The sequence below is a fragment of the Spermophilus citellus genome, assembly GCF_964194105.1.
Source record: "Spermophilus citellus genome assembly, chromosome: 7".
Classification (NCBI taxonomy): Eukaryota; Metazoa; Chordata; class Mammalia; order Rodentia; family Sciuridae; genus Spermophilus; species Spermophilus citellus.
This window is the reverse complement of record NC_138188.1, coordinates 138,077,332-138,100,103: the sequence shown is the minus strand read 5'-3', so window position 1 is coordinate 138,100,103 and position 22,772 is coordinate 138,077,332. Positions and strand designations below refer to the sequence as shown.

General features: G+C 33.4%; 1 protein-coding gene across 1 annotated transcript in view; it reads left to right on the top strand.

Moving 5' to 3' along the window:
• SAMSN1 (SAM domain, SH3 domain and nuclear localization signals 1) overlaps window positions 1-22,772 on the top strand; it is a 162,217-nt gene that overhangs the window by 116,736 nt on the left and 22,709 nt on the right. Inside the window, exons 9-10 of the mRNA XM_081301982.1 lie at window positions 17,852-17,923; window positions 20,949-21,098. Of these exons, the coding sequence (XP_081158108.1) occupies window positions 17,852-17,923; window positions 20,949-21,098 (222 nt within the window). The remainder of the gene's footprint in view (window positions 1-17,851; window positions 17,924-20,948; window positions 21,099-22,772) is intronic.

Genomic DNA, 22,772 nt, shown 5'->3' with positions numbered 1-22,772 from the left:
TCTAACCAGGTATAAAAAAGAGAAGTATTTACATGTATTGGTATTTACTTGAAGCCAGGAACTTACAGGAGGGGTTTGTGTTCATTAACATTTTAAATTTTCTCAAGACCCTTATGAGATGGGCATTGTTTTTCCTTCCAATTTGTAAGGGAGAAAACAGTTCTATAGTTGTGATATAGTTTGCCTACAGTATCATAGCTGATAAAAATCATTGATTTGTGATACGTGGGACAGTTTTTCTGCTTTAAAATTTGCCCCACAAATACTCCTGTTGCTTTTTCATTCGGGCTGTAAATTCTTAGACATTAAATTAATTTATTTGACTGACTTTCTAAATGAAGTTATTGGAATATAGGTAATATGTTAGATTAACTCTTTTCCTTTTCTTTCTTAAAAAATTTGGGCATGAATAAATGTATAGTTTTATCTTTGGTCACTGCTTCCGTCCCTTCAAAAAAAAAATCTCCCAAAAGGTTGTCTTCTCATATGCATTAACTCAGTATTTATGTCATATTTGTTTTCCAAAAAAAAGAAAAAAAAACAAGAAGTAAATTACATTGCAAATGTATAATAAAATAAGACAAATTAGAAGAAAGTAGAGTATAGACCATATATTAAAAGATATCCCAGGATTCACTGAAATTGAATTGAATGTGGTACTAGGATTGTGATACTCAATGTTGTCCTATGGACCATTGACATACCAGGTGTTAGTAATGCAGATTCTTTGGCTTGCCAGGCCTACTAAATCAGAATATACATTTTAACCAGACAGTCAGGAATTCTGTGGGCATTTTAAAAATCAGAAATGATGTCCATATTGATGATTCTCAACTTAGGTTGAACATCTAAATCATGGAAGAGCTTTTTAAAAAAATACTGATGATTAGATTCCATCCCCAAATATTCTGATTTACCTAATAAAGGGTATGGCAGGGCATCACGAATATTTAAATTTTTCCAACCAGACATTGTTTTTTTTCTACTTTTCTCCTCAAAACACTTAGAAATTAATTCAATAATCCTTTCATTCATTCATTCTTCAATGCAACAAGTATCTATTGAGTTCTCATTTGGGGCAGTATGGCCTATATATTTAGGGACACAGAAGTGAACAAAACATAGATCCCTGCCCTAGTAGGTCTTATACATACTGAGGATGATAGACAATGAATGAGAGTGAATACTTAGATATATAGCTTGCTAGGCAATCATAAGTGCCAAGTAGAGAAAAAAATATGGGGAAGAGGGATCCAAAAACCTAGGATTAGGGAAGACTTTATGACAATGGGCCATTGGACTAAGGACCTGAAAAAAAAAGGAAGGATCTGGCAATGGGATTGGCAGAGAAAATTATATTCATGACAGAAGGAGGAGTAACTGTCCTTCATGTGTTTGAAAAATGGAGCATAGTACAAGAGAAAGAGTAACATAATACAAAGAGAAAGAGCTGGAGCAAAGCAAACTTTCTAGGTTGATAAAATGATTTTGAATAGAATTGGAAGATTTTGAGAAGTGACAAGATCTGGCTTAAAGTTTAGAGCATTTATTCTGGTTTTTCTGTTTCAAATGCACTAAAGGGACTGAGAGAGGAAAGGAGGAGTCTAGTTAGGAGGTTGTAAAGAAACCAGGCAGACAAGGCAAGGAGCAGGGCAAGTGGGCTCTTGAGAAGGCTTGTGGATCAATTGAGAAGGGTTTGGGATCAATTTGTACATATTTTTCTTTTTCCTTTTGAATATGTAAGGAAAACTTACCAAATGCATTTTAAAGATGGTAGATATAAAGGTTGCCCTTACCTTGTACCATTCTTGCCTTCAGATGGTGCCTACCTTTCAAGAAGAAATTAAACCCTTCAATGGGCTCTTCACAGCTTCCAAAAATTCACCCCAACATTGATGTGCCTCTTTCCAAAGCCTTTTGCTTCTTATTTCAAAATAAAATTTTTATTGGACTTGATTTTAATTTTCAGATCACTTCAAATTCAAAAGAATGAAGCCATTAATTTGCTAATTTCACTATATTACAATGATTTAAAATGTTAAATAAATTTTAACCATGAACAACTCTCTCTGAAAAAATACCAATTCATTATAGCTTTTCCATTTTATGTAATATGAATTTGTAATCAAGTTTTATCCCAAGAAGTTATCTAAAAGTTTGGGACCAAATAGATTGAGAAGTGCCTAGACAATAATATACAGAAAGATCAGAAGAATAAATGGCTAGGAGAAATGACAGAATGAAGTCTCACCTTTGTTTTGCAATTTAGATAGTATATCTTATAGGAAGAGTATAAATTCACTACCTTTACTACTAATGCACCTGATTTGATAAAAATTAACTTAATCAGGCTTTGTTATTCATGAAGATTTGTGTGTGTGTGTGTGTGTGTGTGTGTGTGTGTGTGTGTCTGTTTAAATCAAGTCCGTACTCTACATACCTGATTTTCAAATTTAGCATTACCAAACTGATCCATTTTTCCTTCTTGGTAGTATTAAGTATTCAGGTGAACTTTTAACAAGAAGACATTTATATTAGCTTCTTAGTTGGGAACAAAAATGTCCTTCATTAAGAACTAATTAATAAGGACAGAAGTCTTTGAGCTTCATCTGTGATAGATGAAGGAATTCTCCTGTAAAACCATTTGTCACAAACACTGGCTAAGGCCCCTTTTCTCATGTGAAGAGCTTTGAAAGTTGACACCTTGTCTGCATTAATTTGTTGGGGTTATTATAACAAAATACCACAAATTGGGTGGCTTATAAAACAGGAATTTATTTTTTTTTCACAGTTTGAAATTTGGAAGTCCAAAATTAAGGTGCTAGTAGGGTTGGTATCCCCTGAGAGCAATAAGAAAAAGATCTATCCCAGGCTTTTCTCTTTGGCCTGAAAATGGCCACTCTCCTCCTACTGTGTCTTCCTCTGTGCATGCATGCCCCTGATCTCTCTCTCTCTCTCTCTCTCTCTCTCTCTCTCTCTCTCTCTCTCTCTGTGTGTGTGTGTGTGTGTGTGTGTGTGTATCCTGATATCATCTGTGTGTGTGTCCTGATATGAGAATTCCAGTAGGATTGAATTATGACACACCCTGATGACCACATTTTTAACTTAATTATCACTTTTGATGTCTTATCTTCACATATAGTGGCCTTCTAAGGTACCAAGTGAGAGTTAGTACACAAATATATGGATTTGGGGGGAAACAACTCAGCTGCTACTAACTAGGGTAAGAACTTAATTTTCAGCTGAATCATTCCTTCCAGTGACCTTAGATTGCTCACCCCTTTCAGTTGACCCTCTGCTGCCAGCCCACATTTTTGGACTTCCCACTGAAATTCCCCCACTTTTCATATAATCTCCAGTATTCTGTTTTTGTTGTTCTTTTCTTTCTCTCAGCCATATATACCTCTATTATGTCCCCATAGGCCTCCATTAGGAATCATTTGAAAATTAACAAAAATAAAACATCTGTTGTACCCCCTGGACCAGTGCTTTTTGACCACATATTAGAATCATCTGGGGTGCTTTTCATAGATAACTGTCTATGCCCCGATACCAGGTATTCCAGGTGAGGTCCATGCTATTGATGCTCTGCCCACTCATGCTCTTCTGTTCTGTTTCCCCTTAGCCTAGAAGGCCTCTGTACATTTTTTTCCAACTCATGTACTCATCAATTTGAGTATGTAGCTGGACTGTCATCCTCTCAGGAAAACCCTGAATGGTTAGCCAAAGGCAGAGTACTGGGGCACAGTCTGGCAGAATATTAGGAAACATGGAGTAAGGTCATATAGTCTTGGGTTTTAAGGTCCTAACCAGGGGGGCATTGAACATTTTATTAAACCTCTTTTAAGCCTTAGTGTTGTAATCAGGAAAAGGAGAAGCATTGAAATGTGTTACATAGGGTAGATGTGAGAATTAAACTAATTAGCACATGTAAATTTCCTACCTATAGTGTATATCTGCTTAATAATCTCTCTCTTTTCTAATTTCATAGTACTTGTTCCACACCTCTACTTCTTCTTTTGCTACAGTTTATTTCATTATGTTCTACCAATTAGATCCACTATCAAGAATAAGTGATATGTCTTATTCATATTTGTATCCCTGGGATTTGGGGGGATTCAAGAGGGAATAAACAGAGTCCGTCTGACTTCTAGACTCCATGTGCTTTCTATTACATATTGGCTGCCACCAAAAACATTTATAGAACAGAGAATAGTAGTGATTTCGCAATGTATTTATAATGAGTGTGGAATGACTAATGGGTAATCTTACTCATTTACAGAAGTAACTACTGTAGAGCACAGTTTGTAAATGGGTCAGTGATAAGGATCTGGTAACACCCACATCAGAACAAAGCAACTGTTTCTAGAAACAGAATGTAATGAAACAAAATAATAATCAAACATTAAAATCTAACTGAAGGACAAAAAAACGTGTTAGCCAAAGGGTCTTGCTTAGAAATGTGTGGGAGAGTAGAAATTTGCCACTGTGTGTACAGAAAAATGCAGAGTAACTAAAGCAAATATTCCATTTAGCTCAGCAGACTTTTTAACTTAGATGAGATGTGTACTTCAGGCTATTATGATAATTCCACATTTCTAGCCATGATACCACCTAATTGACTTCACTGTGACTCTACTATACAAATAAAGTAAACTTTCAGCCATGATCTGGTATCTCATATACCATTTCTTCCAGGGAGACGATTCTTTGATCAGTCAAATGGAATATGCAATCCTCTTGGCAGAAGAATTTTTCATAGCAAATCAGTACTTGGTATTGCCATGTTTGGTACTTTATCAGTTTGTTTTATGAGTCAGTTTCCCAGAGGTGTTTTATTGCTCCAAGCTTGAAAAAGTTTCTGCACCTGTTGAGGGAAGGGCTCAGCATTGGACATAAAGACCTGATCAAAGTGTTGACACTCTAGGACTGACCTGAGTTGTCAACCAGTGTCACTTCCACTACCTTTTCTCTACATAACAAAGTGAAGACAAGTAAATAATGCATTTTTCCTATATTATTCATAATCTCAGTAAAGTTTCTAGTATAAGATTCAAGGCAGATTGACCTTGCATAAATTTTTGTTTTATAACACATAGTGATATGATATTAGATATTCAGTTTCAAAAAGAAAATTGAAATTTTCTGACTACTTTGCACTGTTACAGCTATGAAACTGACTTTCAAAGTTAAGTAAAAGTAATAATAATAAAAATATGTAAGTAAATGTATAAAATTTGTTAACATTTATGGCTATATTTTCTTTATATTGTTTGTTATTGTATAGCCATTATCTTTTGTGTTTTGACAGATTTTTTGTTTAAGTTAGGCTATCTACAAATATCAAATTACTTGAAAATTATGAGTATCTCATTATAATTGCCTATTAATTTTAAATGTATCCTTTACCAATGAAACAAATATTTATAATTTAAAAAATATAGTTCTTGTGTCTAAGATAAAATATTTGCTTAGCATGTGTGAGGCCATGGTTTGGATCCCTAGCACTGCAAAACACACTCTCTCACACACACACACACACTTTTCAAAAACTGAATTCCTTTCCAACAGTACTATTATCATAAACTGAGTTTGTTTCTTTCACTACTATTTACCCTTCAATAGAATGAAATATTTATATGGTCAAATCCAAATTTGCTGAAAGGAAAGTAAGTGTAATCCACAACGAGTAAGTTATAGAACGCAATCATCTTTTCCAAATATCCTAGTACAAATTTGCTCCTATTTTTTTCCACCCATACATTCTCTGTTTGGTAGAACATACCATATATTTGCCCCACATAAACATGTCTGTTCTTACTAAGAAAAAAACGTTTAAATTCCTAGGCCCGGTGGCAGCGGGTGCTGCCTGAGATGGGAATGTTTATAAGCTTTATGATATTAACTGCAGCACTCAACCTCAGGTGGCATAAAGCATGCAAAAAAGAACTTTCTGTCAGTTTTATTATTTCTAAAAAGGTTCCCCTTGAAGCAGAAGAGTGACCTTGCTCTGCTGAGCTGACATATGCCACTGGATTAATGGTTGAGCTCTGCTGGAGGGAAGCTCACGGAAACATTACAACTCCAGAAGCTGGGCTGGCGGTGACCATTAATCAGGGGGACCAAAATCATGCATCAAACACACTCATTTAAAAGTAGTAAAAATGACTTTAAAAAAAACTTTTTGAGAATTAGCTTATTGTTTGTCATTACTTGTGTTCAAGGAGATGGCTGCATGACTAAAATATCCCTTGGGGAGACCTTTAGAAAGGTTACTGTGTACCCAGAGGCCAAGTGAATGCCGAAGGCATTTAAGACTAATGGAAGTTACAGGAGTTTTTATTCCAGAGAGTCAGTTGGGAAAGTTTATTGAATGGATTCTATTTTCCCAACTTAATTTTCAAAGGCTGTATTTAACTGTGATTTCAAAGTAATATGTATTGTAAGTGTTTACCTCTTTGTGAGTTTAATTTGATTTTAAAACTGGGGTGACTAAATTGAGTGATAAAAACATGTAACTTATGAACTTACTATGAAAATTTCAGGGACCTAAAGTTTGAATCAACAATTCAGTCATTAAGTATGTTAAAAATATATCTTAGGCTTAAAAATACTGTAAAACCTTCTATTATGTTACTTAATAAAACATTTTTAGGATTTTTTTTTCTTTCTCCATATTTTGAAAAGAATAAAGTACTCACATCTGAGATCCTGGAAGATATTATTCAATTTTACTAAGTAGTTAATAAGTTGCTCTTGTTTTAAAAACCCCATTGATGCTAAAATTAAATGGACATAATTTCAATTTTGTTTTTAATAGTTTATTTTAGATTAATGATATCATGCATGATACATATAATTTTGTAATAGATTGCTCAAATAGAAAAATCAAATACTTAGTAAGAAAAGCAGAGTCAATTTGATTTTTATGATTTTAGTTAGTGTAGTAAGACCTGTTGTAATTATAATTTAAAAAATATTTTTTTAAAAAATAGATGACTTCTTTACCATGATCTTTAATAGTATCCTGTTTTATTAGCCATATCCTACACAAAATTACTTATTAGAATCACTTATTTGCAGAATTAATTGTTTTTGAAATTGAGCTATAGGAATAAAATAGTTGATAATGGTGTGAACAGTAAAAATATTTAAAACCTGGTTGTAAATAGAAAAATGCAAAGAACAGAAAGTTTATTTCTACATTTCTGAGATTTTTTTTTCATAATTGGAAATGTGAATCACCAATCCTTCGTACCACATTTCCTATATCAAAGTATCTATAAAATAAAATTAATGATACAAAATTATCTCAGGGAAATTACTTATCTTAGGGTAGAGATGCAAATGCATGAAACATGTTACCTGTAGTTCCTCTTTTCTTTCCTTGCCACTTTCTCCCCAAACACCCCCACTATTTTGTAACCATTGCTCACATGATAAATCATGACCTCTTTAATGACCCTTTGCCTGAAAGTGGTTCCAAAGCCCTTCGCAACATATATCTTCATAAGGCTTTTAAACAAACTATACAAGTTGGTGTAAGAATTAAAAACTTCTTGCCAATTTTGGGTTCAAGAGACAGTCCACATAAACAGAAAATTTGGTATTGCTGTACCAAATATAAAAACAATTTTCTAAATAACCAAAATGATAATATTCATGAGAGACAGTATTTCTTTCACTTCCTCAAATGTTTGGAAGGGAATTATATCAAGTATTTGACACATTTTGGTCATGAATGATCCTTTTTATATATAGTATGTGCTCTACCACTTTTTTTGTTATTTTATCACTAATTTAGCAATTACCATCTTTAGATTTGGGGTTTTCTAAGGAGTTGCTTAGTCAACAAGTACACAATCTCCAAGATTAAATGCTTTTTGAAAATGTTAAAGCAAATTCAAATTATATTGAATTTAGCTAATTTCACTCCCTGAATCTGCAATATTATTGTACCATTCTGTAAACCAACTATGATTAATAGGCATAAACATGCAAAACCCTTTCATGTACTAATTTCTTCATCATTGCTATCTAAATAACTATTTGTAACTAAATAAGTATAGATTTTCAAATTGACATCTACTATACAGCTTAACTTTCCTTATTTTTGTATATGTATAATTTTCTTGAAGGAAATTCTTTTTATATTATGTACATTTTATTTGAACATGGCTCCATTGAGCTTTTTTTTTTTATTTTTAAGAGAGAGTGAGAGAGGAGAGAGAGGGAGAATTTTTAATATTTATTTTTTAGTTCTCGGCGGACACAACATCTTTGTTGGTATGTGGTGCTGAGGATCGAACCCGGGCCGCACGCATGCGAGGCGAGCGCCGCTACCGCTTGAGCCACATTCCCAGCCCCTCCATTGAGCTTTTATGGATTGAAATGATTTGATCAATGGCACCAATAGAGGAAAAACTTCTCCAGGATATGTTCTCATTTCATTCATACTGATAACCCTTCCTCAAATACAAATATTAGCCACACATTCCACTTTATTTATGTTGAATTGCATGACATAAAATTTCCTGTTCTTTAATTAAACATCAACAAATTATTATTATCAGCTGTTATGTGATCAAGTTACAATTTGCTTTTGTATAACTGTGAAAGGTATGATTTTTGGCATTTAACTTGTAGAATAATGTGGTATTTCTCCTCTGATATGGTTTTGTCAAGTCTCATAACTGTGGGGTCTTTGTCTATAAGTGCTAGAATACTTAAGAGTAGGGGTAATAAATGTGCATTAAAATGATATCAGTAAATGGCTTTACAGGGAAGGTGGAACTTAGTTCTGCCCTTGAAGAATGGGCTAGGTTTGAGTAGGTGGATGAAAAGAAGACCAACATTCCTTGAAAGAAAAACAACATGAGCAACAGCTTAGAGAGCTAAATTATTGTATCCATGCTCATCAGCAAGATATGTGTCAGGTTCTGCTTAAGTAGATTGACTGGCATTGCGTGGTACCATGGGGAATCATAATGTGCTGCTTACTGAGTCTGAGCTTTGTCAACTAAAGGGCTACTTAAACACCCTGAGCCTAAGTTTTCCTCTCTACAAGCTGGAGAAATCAATATCTAGTGCAAAGGTATGAAAGTAGAAAGCATTCAACTTAAAAATGTGGGGGTTTTGGTACAGCTCAGGGTGGAGAGCTTGCCTAGCATGGGCCAGGCCTTGGAATCAATCCCCAGCACCATAAAAATAAATTAAAAATGAAATGTAAAATAAGTCATAGTGTATATTGAAAAGAGACAGAGTGATAGTGATCTGCTTTTTTAATGAAATAATTAGAGACCAGCTTGGCATGGAGTTTGGCACATAGTGAGCTCTCAGTAATTGTCTTAGCGATGTAAAGCAAGGGAAGAATAAATGATGAGAATCAGTACTTTAGGAAAAGTAGTAATGTGGAGAAGCAAGATTTGAAGACAACAGAGCTGAAAGCTGTTGCATTGGTTCAGGAATTAGCAAATATTTGAGTAAAAGGAATAGGGGGAAAGGGCCAACAATAGAATTTGGAGAAAGAATTGAGCAGATGTGGAGGCTAGAAGACAGGGGCAGGGGGAGGGGGACATTATATTTTGTATTATTGTTCAAGTGTCCCGGAGAAAGCAGTGACCAAGTACAAGTTTTAACAGCACAGGGTGGCGTGTCCAGAGGTGGGTTTAAAGTAGATCCCCAGGGGTAGCAGCACATAAGCAGAGAGCTCCCTGTTAAGACACTGGCCCTCCCACACAAAGGCAGGGGAAGAGTGACAATGAACTACAGCAGTTAGAAAAGTAGGTCCTCCCACCATTTGACCCAGCTATTCCTCTTCTCAGACTATACCCAAAGGACCTAAAAACAGCATACTACAGAGACACAGCCACATCAATGTTTATAGCAGCACAATTCACAATAGCTAGACTGTGGGCCAACCTAGATGCCCTTCAATGGATGAATGGATAAAAAATATGTGGCATATATATACAATGGAATTATTACTCAGCACTAAAAAATAATAAGATCATGGCATTTGCAGGGAAATGGATGGCATTAGAGCAGATTATGCTAAGTGAAGTTAGCCAATCTCCCAAAAAACAAATGCCAAATGTCTTCTCTGATATAAGGGGGGTGACTCAAAATGGGGAAGAGAGGAAGAGCATGGGAAGAAGATTACCTCTACATAGGGAAGGGGGGTGGGAGAGAAAGGGAGGGAAAAAGGGAATTGCATGGATGGTGGAAGGAGACCCTCATTGTTATACAAAATACATGTATGAAGATGTGAGAAAAAAAAAAAGAATAGCGTTACCCTAGATTAGGTAGAGAGAAGTGATGGGAGGGGACGGGAGGGATTGAGGAGATAGGAAGGATAGTAGAATGAAACAGACATTATTATTACTGTGTGTATATATGTGACTGCATGACCAATGTGATTCTGCAACCTGTATACTCAGAAAAATGAGAAATTATATTCCATCTGATTCAAATATATGATATGTCAAGAACAGTGTACTGTCATACGTAACTAAGTAAAAAAAAAAAAAAAAGGGTATCCACAGTAGCCTCTCAGGGCAATATGTCCAAATCAATAGAAAAAGGCATTGATAATTCTCAGAATGGGAGATGGTACAGTTTCTTACAAAACTCTTATTCAATAATAAAATATTAATTAATTTTGAAAAAGAAAAGTGGGTTCTGTAGAGAAATTTCTGAATCTTTCAAAAACGTGATGCCATAAAGAATTCCAGATTGAAGATCAAGAGGGATCATTTACAGTACTTGTTAATATGTTCAGTAGTAAGAAAAAGAGAAAGATTAGAAAGTATAAAACAATAGTGTAGGAATAAGTGGTTCAATTAGAATTTTACAAGAAAAAAATTTAAACAGTTTAGGGTAGTATAATCATAATCATTAGGATAGTATAATTAGAGTAGTATAATCACAAAGTATTTAAAACCTTTTCCTTTTTTGCTTTTCTATGGAGTTTTAAAGAATTGGTCATGTCATTTCCCTAAACTTTTGTTACATTATGCCTTTTACTTGAAAAAAAATATTTAAAAGATCTCAAAATATTATTTCCAAACTCCTTTCAACTAAAGTAGAAAATTATATTCGATGTCTAAAAGGGGAGCACGACTTAGAGTCTGGATGCAGTGTGAATAATAAGAGATGGTTGTAAATTTTACAGAGGTCTGATTGAGAATTTTAAGCATTTTTTTAAACTTGTAAAATTTGTTTTGTTACATTACATAGGCTGATATGAATACCCACTTTTACAATTTATGGATCATTCTGTCTTGAATTTTTTTTTCTTTTTCCTTCTGGTATCCCCGCCTCCATGCTCTTTGGGTAATTTGTAAGGCACTTTCAGTTTTCAGAAATTATTTCAGTGGCACATCAACTTCTGAAAGTAACCTTTAGCCTGGAAATTTTGACTAAACTTTAAGAAATACTACAGAATTAGAATTCTTCACTTCCTTTGGGCATATTATAGTTGACACAAAGGTACTGAATCAGAGAGCTTTTGTTCTTAGAAAAAAGATGAACATTGAAAATATTTAGGGCATTGATACACGTTTGAGCTTTGGCTTAATTCAAGGTGAAAATGTTAATGTGGAAGGCAAGATTTTGCAGTGCTGATGGCTTTTGAGCTTCCAGTTCCCTGACGTCCCACACAACTGTCTTCCACGAGCACCACATGATAGTGTAATTATTTAACACTGAGACAATTTTAACAGATTATTTTTAGTTAGTTAAATTCAATTCACACTCTTCAAAAGATCTTAGCACCTGAGTTAGTTAGAACAATTAAATCCTCGAATGCTTTTGGATAAAGTCTGACAAGCTTACTGAGACTTAGCATTTCATAATAGAATATTCATACAAGGGTGTGCTGAAAGAGAATTCTGATCTTCAAGAGCATATTACTAACCAACACTTTCTGGGCAATATTTAGAAGATGTGAGAACTTGTTGGCAGAGTGTGTATAATTTTTAATTTGCCAGTATATTTCAAAATACTGCAGATGTCTGACTCACATATGCAAATTTTTTCTTTGAAATAGACTGTGAAACTTTCCACCAGTATCTTACCTGAATAGTAAATGATGCTGGAGGTGAAGACCTCACAATTGGGGAATAGTTAAGAAAAAATAAAAGCCAGTTCTGGTTTGGATTGAAAGCTTACTTCATTTTTCAAGAAACAGACTCTCAAGTTTCCTGCATGTTGGTAAAAGAAGGCTGGTCATTCTTTTAGGAAATCCACTTAGTTCCCTTCTTGCTATCAAGTTAACTTTGCCACACTTCCCATGCTGTTTAACTAGCATTTTTTTTTTTTTTTGAGAAAAAGACGACTAGATCAATGTTCTTTAATGGAGTAGCATGGTGGAAAATTTTTAAAAAGAAAATGTTTTTCTAGGTAGAGTTTTTGCAATAATTTCCTCATTGAAAAGGATGAAATGATTTCTAAGAAACTGACAGTTTTTTATCATTAAATGGCATTCAATAATTATTAAAATTGTTATGCAAAATTAGAGAAGAGGTGTGACTAATAAAAAAGGATCCTCTTACCTTCCTTTAGGAGATTCATTGCATCATGTAGAGAGATATATGCGTTAATGTGTTCAAGTATGATTCATGCTCAGCACTATTTTTGTGGAATCCAAGTAGACCATATTAAAAAAAGGTAATCTGTACTGTGTGATCACAGATCCACTTCATAAAGGCAATCAAAAACACATTTATATAAAAAAATAGTTGTATCAAAGTAAATTTACATAAAAAATCTTAAATTTATCCTTCAATTGTCTGTACTTTCAAATAACTAAAGCTTAGGCAATATTATTATATTTTTGTAAATTGGTTCCCTAATTAACTTATAATATCATTAATTCTTTAAAAATATACACACACGTGTACATACACATACATACATACATACACACACACACATATACATACATACAGACATTTTTAAACCAGCATTTTATCTGGAAAATTTCAAGCATATATAAAAGTAGACAGTAGTACAGTTTACCCTATATATTATACACCACCTGGCTCATCATTAGATAATGGCCAATTGTGTTTTTATGCCTAAACACTGGCTGCACCTCACTAGATTTTTTTTGACCTAAAAAAAAATAACAGTACTACTTCAACGCAAAATTTCCTCTTGGATGTTTTTAGTACAGAAATTTATTTGATATGTATCAAAACAAGATTCTCAATTGTATTTGGTAGATATAACAATTAGAGTCTCTTAATTTATACTTTATGTGTCCTCTTTTATTTCTTTCTATTGATTAGCTAAAAAAAACCTTGTCATCTGTCATGTAGTTATGTAGTTTTTCCTTGTCTGGGTTTTTTCTGATTGATTGCATCCTCTTGGTGACATTTAACATGCTCCTCTGTTTCTGTATTACCTGAATCTGGTAGTTAGATACAGGAGCTTGGAGTGATTTCTCCTTTCCCTTCCCTTCCCGCCCCTCCCCTCCCTCTCCTGGCCTCTAAAGAATATTTAATTAGTGGTCTTAAATGCTTCCTTTACAAAGTACATATTCTGGTTGTCTATCTTTTAGTGGTCATTGATAATCATTGACTAAATCCAATATTATATTAGGGATTTACAAAATGATAATTTTGTAGTTTTGACATTTTTAATTGATGAAACTTGAGTATACACATATACAGAGTAATTTTCCATGATCAGTTGTTTAGCTACTCCAAAATGCACTTTATACAGAAAAGACAGATTAAGTATTTCCTTTTATTTGCTAGTTTTCAAAAATATAACTGTAACATTTCCAAAAATAATCACTGCTATTTTTCTTTGCGGTATAAATACGAACCCATGAATTTTGATATGTTAGATATATTGAAGTTATTATTTTTACTAATACTGAAATTAGCCATATTTTGATACAATTCACTCCAGTAAGAATTTTCACTATGGACCCTAAATTTTTTGGAAAATGTATTTGGTTTATGGTATAATAAGGAGTCCAGAATCAACTAGTATTATTTTCTGTCTCATCCTGGTAAAAGAGACCTGGTTCCTTTGGGGGAAAAATGTATTTAGAGTCTACTATCTAGACACTAGAAGTGACACAACACTGAATTCTGATTGTTCCAAATCTTTTAAAGTAGGCAGAGCTAGGAAACATATTTTTTAAAGAGGAAATATACCATGAATGCTCACAGTGTTTTAAATTGCAATTTAAAACTGTAGGGTTTTTTTTTTTTAAATCAAAACATTAGATTTTATATACGCTTTTCTCATGTACTGAGAATCTTCATTATGAATTTCATTAACATTATTATTTTTATTGTCACTCAACATGTATACCTGTATATATCAATACTATTAATAACAATGTTATTATTGAAAACAAGATTTATTTTTTCATTATTTTTTGTCCTTGAGATACATGCTATTATGTAGAGACCATCAATTTTCTGTGTTTTAAAACCACTTAAAGTAATTCCTCTTTTTTGAACAGCCAATTCAATATAGAATCATTTTGATTTTGAAATTTTAGGGATATTTTTATATTGATTATATTTTTATATTGATTTAATTTGGTTTACAATAAATGGAATATTTACATGGCTTTGAAGTTAAATCTAGAAAATAAAAGTACATATCCAGAGTATTTTCTTTCCTATCCCCTTTATCCTGTTTGTTTTGCCTTATATCATGAAGAAATAAAAATATATACCTGCCTGTATTAGAAAACACATATATTTCCACACTAAGATAAATTAGAGCCACTCTGTACATTTCTGCATTTTGCATTGTTAACTTACACTGTATAGAGATTATTCCATTGCATTCTTCAAATCTGTGTTTCAATTTTTTTTTTGTTTTACTGCTGCCTACATTTCCATGGTGTTTATTTACCATACATTATTCAGTCAATCCCCCTTTGATAAACTTTGGGGTTTTTGGCTTCTTCATAAAAGTTCTAGAATGAGTGTGGGTGTGTAAATCAATTCACATCCAATTGTATCTCTGATATAGACACTTGGAAACTTAATTGCTAGCACAGAGGGAAAACACATACATAAATTTTTAAAATAATGCTAAATGTTCTACATAGATGTTGCTCTATTTTACAAATGAATCTCTAACTTTATAAGGAACAACTGCATACGTTTTATTTTTTTGGTGGGGATAGGGCTATTTGTTTATATAATAGCTTTGTTTTGATGGGAGCTTTTGTCATCAATAGTATTTGCTAAATCTAATTTGTTGTGAGTATATGATGCAAAATTATCAATATTCAAATACATTATCTGCTGGGTATATGCCTATAATCTCAATAAATTGGGAGATTGAAACAGGATGATCACAAGTTCAAGGCCAATCTCAGCAACTTAGATTCTGTCTTAAAAAAAATTTTTTTTAAAGGGCTGGGGTGTAGCTCAGTGATAGAGCACTCCTGAGTTCAATACTTAGTACCACAAAAAATAAAACAAAAAGACCCACATTCTCATTTACTAATATTATAGCAGAAGCAGATTTTGCATCCACATGATTCACATTTTCATAAAAAAACTTGACAGTAAAAATTATAAATTTGTTCCTTGATCATACCTCATAGTGAATATTAACCCCTTTGCATTATAAGCTATAACCTATAAACACATTATGACGCTATCTCTGAAAGTCCCTGACTTTTAAACCAGAGAATAATGAAAAATTTTAAATGTCTTCTTAAGTACATAGATACGTTTCTTAACAGTCTCTTAGAAAAGACTGATAGACTTCTTTGGCTTCAATTTGTTGAATTATTAGCAATGAGATGACTGGCAAAACCCAAAGTAATAGTCTTGTGTCTTTCTTAAACCACTACTCCTAAATCTACTTTCTTTATTGATATAATGGGGGGAGAATTAATTTTAAAAGGTGGTGACTATTGATTACTTAATGGAAAAAGATAGTGTAGAAAACGCTGAAGGAGTCTATTCTGTGCCCTCCCTGTGCAACAGGACCCATTATCCAGTAGTGGAAATCATTCCATAACTCCCATTAATATTTGATAGGCAGGAGGCAGGCACAAGGTAGACTACAAAATTGACATAGGAGTGGGCTACAATAGGCCATAAGAATATTTTAGGTCTATGAAAGGGTAATAGATTTCCCTATATCTGGATTGTTTATAAGCAGGAGAATAGCACTCTCAATTCCCTTCTGTGATCCCTGAGCAATGACAGCCTGCTACAAATGCCCAGTAGGCAAGGTGAAGTGGTTAACACTTTGGGCAGTGTCTCTAGGCCTAAAAAGTCTTGGTATTTTCCAGTGTGGGTCTCAATTTCAGGCTTTCTTCCTCTCCTCTTACCACAAGCAAGAAGGGCTGAAGGGCTTATTCAGCAGGGCTGGAAAGTCAGCGAGAGGGGTTAATTGTATCTAACACAGCCATCATCCTTGGGGTGATAATCAGCAGCACAGAGTCTATCAGCTCACCCCTTGTCACATGTCAGGATCTTTTTATTTCAGCTCATTTTAAAAGGAAGCCAGGAGTTTTAAAGATAGCTAGTGGGGAGACATGAGTATTAGAGTGCTTCTAAGGACTAGGGGACTTTGAAGCTGACTTAAGCTGAAATGGGCTATGATTTCTGGAAGGACAATACAAGCTCCTATAGATTACTGACTCCCATTATTACTTTTACATTCTACTTGGTTATTTTTTCAGTACCATTGGCTTATTTTTAAAGTATGATAAACTTGAAATGAGATAAAGTAGCTAAGATAGGACATAAAGGTATACAAAGATCAGATAACTACCATCCCAAACAATGCATAAAATTAAGTAGAGAGTAAAGAAATATCAATTTTTTGATTCAATGACTAAAGGATTTTGAAAATGTGTTGAAGAGATCCACATACTTGGTAGCATATCAGGATTGTTTGTAATTACCTGCCTAGAATGAGTTGCACAAGAACAAAAATTTAGCTTTGTAAGGGAAAAGGTATCCAAGGGAACAGTCTCTTATTAACATATTGAGCTTTTTCTTAAAACCAGTGAATGAAATTGACCTAGAGGTCCCATTATAATTCCATGTGAAATGTGGAAAAAATCAGTTTTACTCACAATTTTAGATGGTACATGCCTTCAATTTATTAATAGATCTATGTGTATGCATTCTCTTTCTCCACCCAGTAAATAATTTCAAAATATCAAGATTTAAGAATAGGAAATGCGGGCTGGGGATGTGGCTCAAGCGGTAGCGTGCTCGCCTGGCATGCGTGCTGCCCGGGTTCGATCCTCAGCACCACATACCAACAAAGATGTTGTGTCCGCCGAGAATTGAAAAATAAATATTAAAAATTCTCTCTCTCTCTCTCTCCTCTCTCACTCTCTCTTTAAAAAAAAATAATAGGAAATGCAACTATGTTCATTTTTTATGAAATTTGATCTCTGATTGTGCATCTACTCATAAATGTGTTCTTTGTTTTATCATTGCTATTTATTGGTTGGTTGGTTGATACTACTGCCATTACCTGCTAGAAGTAGGGTTTAGCTCATTTAAAGAAGGTTCAGTCTAGAATTCACAGATTCTTCAGGGGCTACCCTCAAGAGTAAAAGTAATACTCTAAGTTAAAAATAATTTAACAGAGATTTTTCTCCCAGGTGCTTAACATTATGACATAAAGCATAGGAAGACATCATATCAACTATAAATATAAAAAGGTTAATAATATTTATAACTTCAATGTCTTTGATCTTCCAGGGAAGAGTTTTTTATAGCCTATATATGCAAGAGACAGTGCTTATTAAACTATAATGAAATGTTGTTATGATTTTCAGTCGTGAAAGTCACAACCCCTAAATTTCCTTGCCTTTTCTTTTCCAATTTTTTAGCGCAGCAGCAGTTTTGGGAATTTTGATCGTTTTCGGAATAATTCCATATCAAAACCAGATGATTCAACTGAGGTTAGTATTTTATTCTATATTTATAAATGTTATGCACATACTTTCTAACAATTAATGCATCCTCAAAGTCCTACTATATGCATTGAAATGTCTCATCAGTGACCATTACATACACATTTGTAAGCTATAAACACTTTCAAGCTTAAGAAAAGTTGAAAGAGACAGAGAAGCCTTATAAGATTTTTGTTTTCAGTTTGCATCTTGTGTAAACTTTTAATTCTCCATAATCATACATAACTAAGTTCAAAAATTATCTAATTTATAATTCTAGACTTAACTCATAAGTGTAACCCAGACTTATTCAGAGTCATTGACAAATTATAATGGCTGAATAATTTGTGAAAGTATTTAGTGAATGTGATGAAATAATTTGCATACTTTTCAGAAACACAGCATTCATCCTCCTTCCATTCAACTAATTCAGATCAAACTCCATGACAGAATTCCCATCAGGCACTCAGGAAGTACGATGGGAATAATAGATGAAAATGCTTACTTATTTCATGATGACTGAAGTCTAGAGGGGGACACACATTTTTAAAAGGCAGAAACAAAAACAAAGCTGTAACTAAATACTTAAATAAAAATGTAGCTTAGACTATGAAGAACAGCATCAAAAAATGTAAACACTTAAAATATATGGAGATAATTTCTCTGAAGCTTCTGTAAATAATGGTAGAAAAACTGAAAAAACAATCTGCAGTACATTTCCTGAAGCTCAGAGAATAAGTTAAAATCAGTTGTAATAAAAAATTTTTCACATTTATTTTAGTAAAATAGTCTTACAATGAACACAGAGAAAATTTAAGCAGAGAGAATAAAAATTCTAACAGTTTAAAGTGTTTCCAAATTATATTTTATTCAGCACTTTTGAATTAAGCAAAGAATCTTTGCCTTTATAACCTTGAATGTAGAAATTAATAAAGTGCAATGATGGCTTAAATTGGTTGTCCATTCATATTTATCATAGGCAATTTGGGGTAAGATATCAAGCAAAACATAATATTGATTAATAATGATGCTAACTATGTGATTAAACTTTTATATTAAAATAGTCAAGTTCACTAAAGAGAAGTTTCCCATCTTTTTTTTTTTAATATTCAGAGAATGACTGGCTGTCCACATATCAGGAATGGTGGGCAGTGCTAAGCCAGATGATCTACAAGTTTTGTTTCTTGCAAATCTCAGGTATTAAGGATAAGTATGTCCTCGGAAGGAGAAAAAATGCTTCGAAGTTCAACATAAAGAGTTCATTTATTTTAAAAATTTGAATCACCAGTTACATAAGTAGTCTAGATACTCAGAATAAAGAAAAGATAAAATCTTCAGGAACATGCATCAAATGGAAGATGCAGATAAGAATTAAATAAGCAAATATAGTATCAAGTAACCTTAGGTCCTTAGGACAAGAATAAGTCTGATTAAACAAACTGGATATATGGACAAATGGGGAGACTGATCAATTAGAAAATTTCTCTCCTATTATGTGATATATGAATAGAAACCTGGATGATTTAAGGAAGATCTGTGGTTATCTAGAAGTTAGCAACAGCAAGTGTATATCATGGTGAGAATCTGATAAAGTAAGCAAGGGGGCTAGGGTGGCAAAAAAAAATTACTACACTTGTTTTCAAACATCTATGTATCAAAAATCACTTGAAGACATTGTTAAAACACAAATTGTCCTCAAATATGTTGATGCTGCTGGTCCTGGGACCAAATTTTGATAACCATTATAATGGTAAGCAGGGGAAATCTAAGAAGCTACAAGGAGTAGGTTGGTAAGAATATTTTTTTCAAAATGATTCTATATAACACAATATATAGCATTTTATAATATATAATATATTAATTATACTACATCACATATTTTACATTATGTTATTGAGCTCTGTGGGCTGGAAACACTTTGTGTTTTATTCTGAGTTAGATGGGAAGTCATTGCTTTAATAAGTACCAGACAGAAGCAATCCAAACAAGAGAATTGATTATTAGTACAGCATATGAATTGCATAAAGATTTCTCTACTAATAGATGGAGCCAATAATTTTTTCCTCTACATTTTCTTTTTTTCATTTAATTTGCTCTAATTAGTTACACATGACAATAGAATGTGTTTCAATTCATTGTACACAAATGGAGCACAACTTTTCATTTCTCTGATTGTACATGATGGAGAGTCATACCATATGTGCAGTCATACATGTACCTAGGGTAATGATGTTCATCTCATTCCACCATGCTCCCTCCCCTTCCCTCTCTTCCTTTTCCCTGTCAAAATTCCTCCATTCTCCCCATGTCCTGCCCCCAATTATGGAGAGATGGAGCCAAATAACTCTTAGCATAGCTTGAGAATGTGTAAAATGTGCAAGTATACTCACCTGGCAAGGTGGAAAAAAATTAGTTTCTCAACTGATTTAACTAACTTCGAAACTTCTAAAAAATAGTCATAACAATCCCAATTTCTGTAAAAAGCAAGACACTGTTATAATGCTCATTCAGCATATAAATGCTATAGCTTTTCTAAACTCTTCAATAAAATGTCTCCCATCTGTATAGACAAAATCACTCAGTATGTGGTATTTTCTTCTATTTTTTTTTCATTTCAAAAACAAGATCTAAAATGATTCTTCAACAAAACCCTTCTAAAATAACCAAAATTCTCTAAAAAATAATTCAGATGTAGGTGCTGGGGTATATCTCAGCAGTAAAGTCGTTACTTAGCAGATATGAGGCTCTGGGCTCAATCCCCAGCACCATAAAAAGAAAGAAAAAAAAATCAGATGTAAAGGTCAGAACCTTCATCATCACAAGTGTTAATTTTTGAGTTTGTAGCACAGATAATAAGATAATCAGGTCTGAAAAACTTGAAATATATGTGGGTTTTGCCTATACTATTTGAAATTGTGAAGGTTAATGCACAGAATGTATGGAAAGTCCATGAATTCAGTCTTCTAACAAGATTTTCAAATCAATGTTCCTCACCTATTTATTGTTTCATCTTTCAAAAAATAATCCAAACTAGGCGCCTGAGTGGGAACCTACAACTGAAAGTGGAGAACAAAATAAAACTTCAAGTAATGGAGGAGGTCTAGGGAAAAAAATGAGAGGCATTTCATGGACCATGAAGAAAAAAGTGGGTAAAAAGTACATTAAGGCCCTTTCTGAGGAAAAGGTAAGTGAACCCTGTTAATCATTTCTTTTATTATTTTTTCCAAAAATATTCAACAGGTTCTTTTTCTAGATGTACATAAAGTATCAGTGCTTTATGAAGTACTTAAACATGTATTTTATCTCTCACTTATCATGCCCAAAAATTGGGTGGAAGAAAGTATAATTACTCTCAATTTAATAGAAGAGATTCATGTTCAGAAAGATCAGACATCTATATACACTGTGAATAACAATGTCATTTAAGTTGTATTAAGCACCAGTACTTCATTCCTGTTTATTACAAAATAATATTCCATATAATAGGTAAAAACCAGATTTTATATATTCATTCATAAGTTGATGAAGCATTGGGTTGTTTCTCCTTTTGGGCTCTTATGAATAATATTGATGTGAACATCTCTTTGCAATTAATTTTCAGGAATATTTTTGTTTCTTATTAATATATGTAACTGTGTTGATTATTTTGAGAAACCGCCAAACCAATTTCCAAAGTACCTGCTTCATTTTACATTCCAACTAGCAATGTGTAAAGTGTTTTGCTTTTTCCACATTCTTCCCAGCACTTGTTATTGTCTTTTTTCTTTTTTATGCTAGTCATCCTAGGAGAGGTGAAGTAGAATCTCATTGTGATTTTACTTTAAATTTCTGTTATGACTAATGATGTTGATCATCTTTCCATTTGCTTGTTAACCACATCTATATCTCTTTGGAGAGGTGTTAATTTAAATCCTTTGCCCAGTTTTTAATTGTGTTGTCTTTTTTTATTTTCCAGTTTTAAATGTTTTTACATATTCTGGATAAAAGTCCTATTCTGTGAATTATATTTTTAATATTTTTGGTACTTTTTTTTGGTACCTGGGATTGAACCCAGAGACATTTAACCACTAAGCCACATCCTCAGCCCATTTTATATTTCATTTAGATACAGGACCTCTCTAAGTTCCTTAGGACCTCACTAAATTGCTGAGACTGGTTTTGTGAGACCCTCCTGACTCAGCCTCCCACAACTTTGGTTGTGCACTACCACTGGTGTGCACCACCACACCCAACTTATATTTTTACTTTCTTAATACCGTTGTTCACAGCATGAATGTTTACTATTTTGTTGCAGCCCATATGACCTATTCTTTGCTTTTGCCACTTGTACTTTGGTATAACACCTAAGAAACCATTATTTAACATAAAGTCATAAATATTTACCCTTATCTTTTCTTCTAAGAGATTTGTAATTTTAGCTCTTAAATTTTGGAGCATGATCCATTCTGAGTTAATGTGTTTATGTGGTGTGTGAAAAGAGTCCAACTTTGTTCATTTGTAGAAATGCAGTTGCCCCAGCTTCATTTGTTGAGAAAGGCTGTTCTTTCCCCATTGTATTTTTTTTTTAAAGAGAGAGAGAGAGGAGAGAGAGAGAGAGAGAGAGAGAGAGAATTTTTTTTTAATATTTATTTTTTAGTTCTCGGCGGACACAACATCTTTGTTGGTATGTGGTGCTGAGGATCGAACCCGGGCCGCACGCATGCCAGGCGAGCGCGCTACCGCTTGAGCCACATCCCCAGCCCCCATTGTATTGTTGTAGTACCCAGTTTAAACCAATTGACTATAAATATATGGTTAAATATATGGATCAAACACATATGAGTTTATTTATGGACTCTGAATTCTATTAATTTTTAGG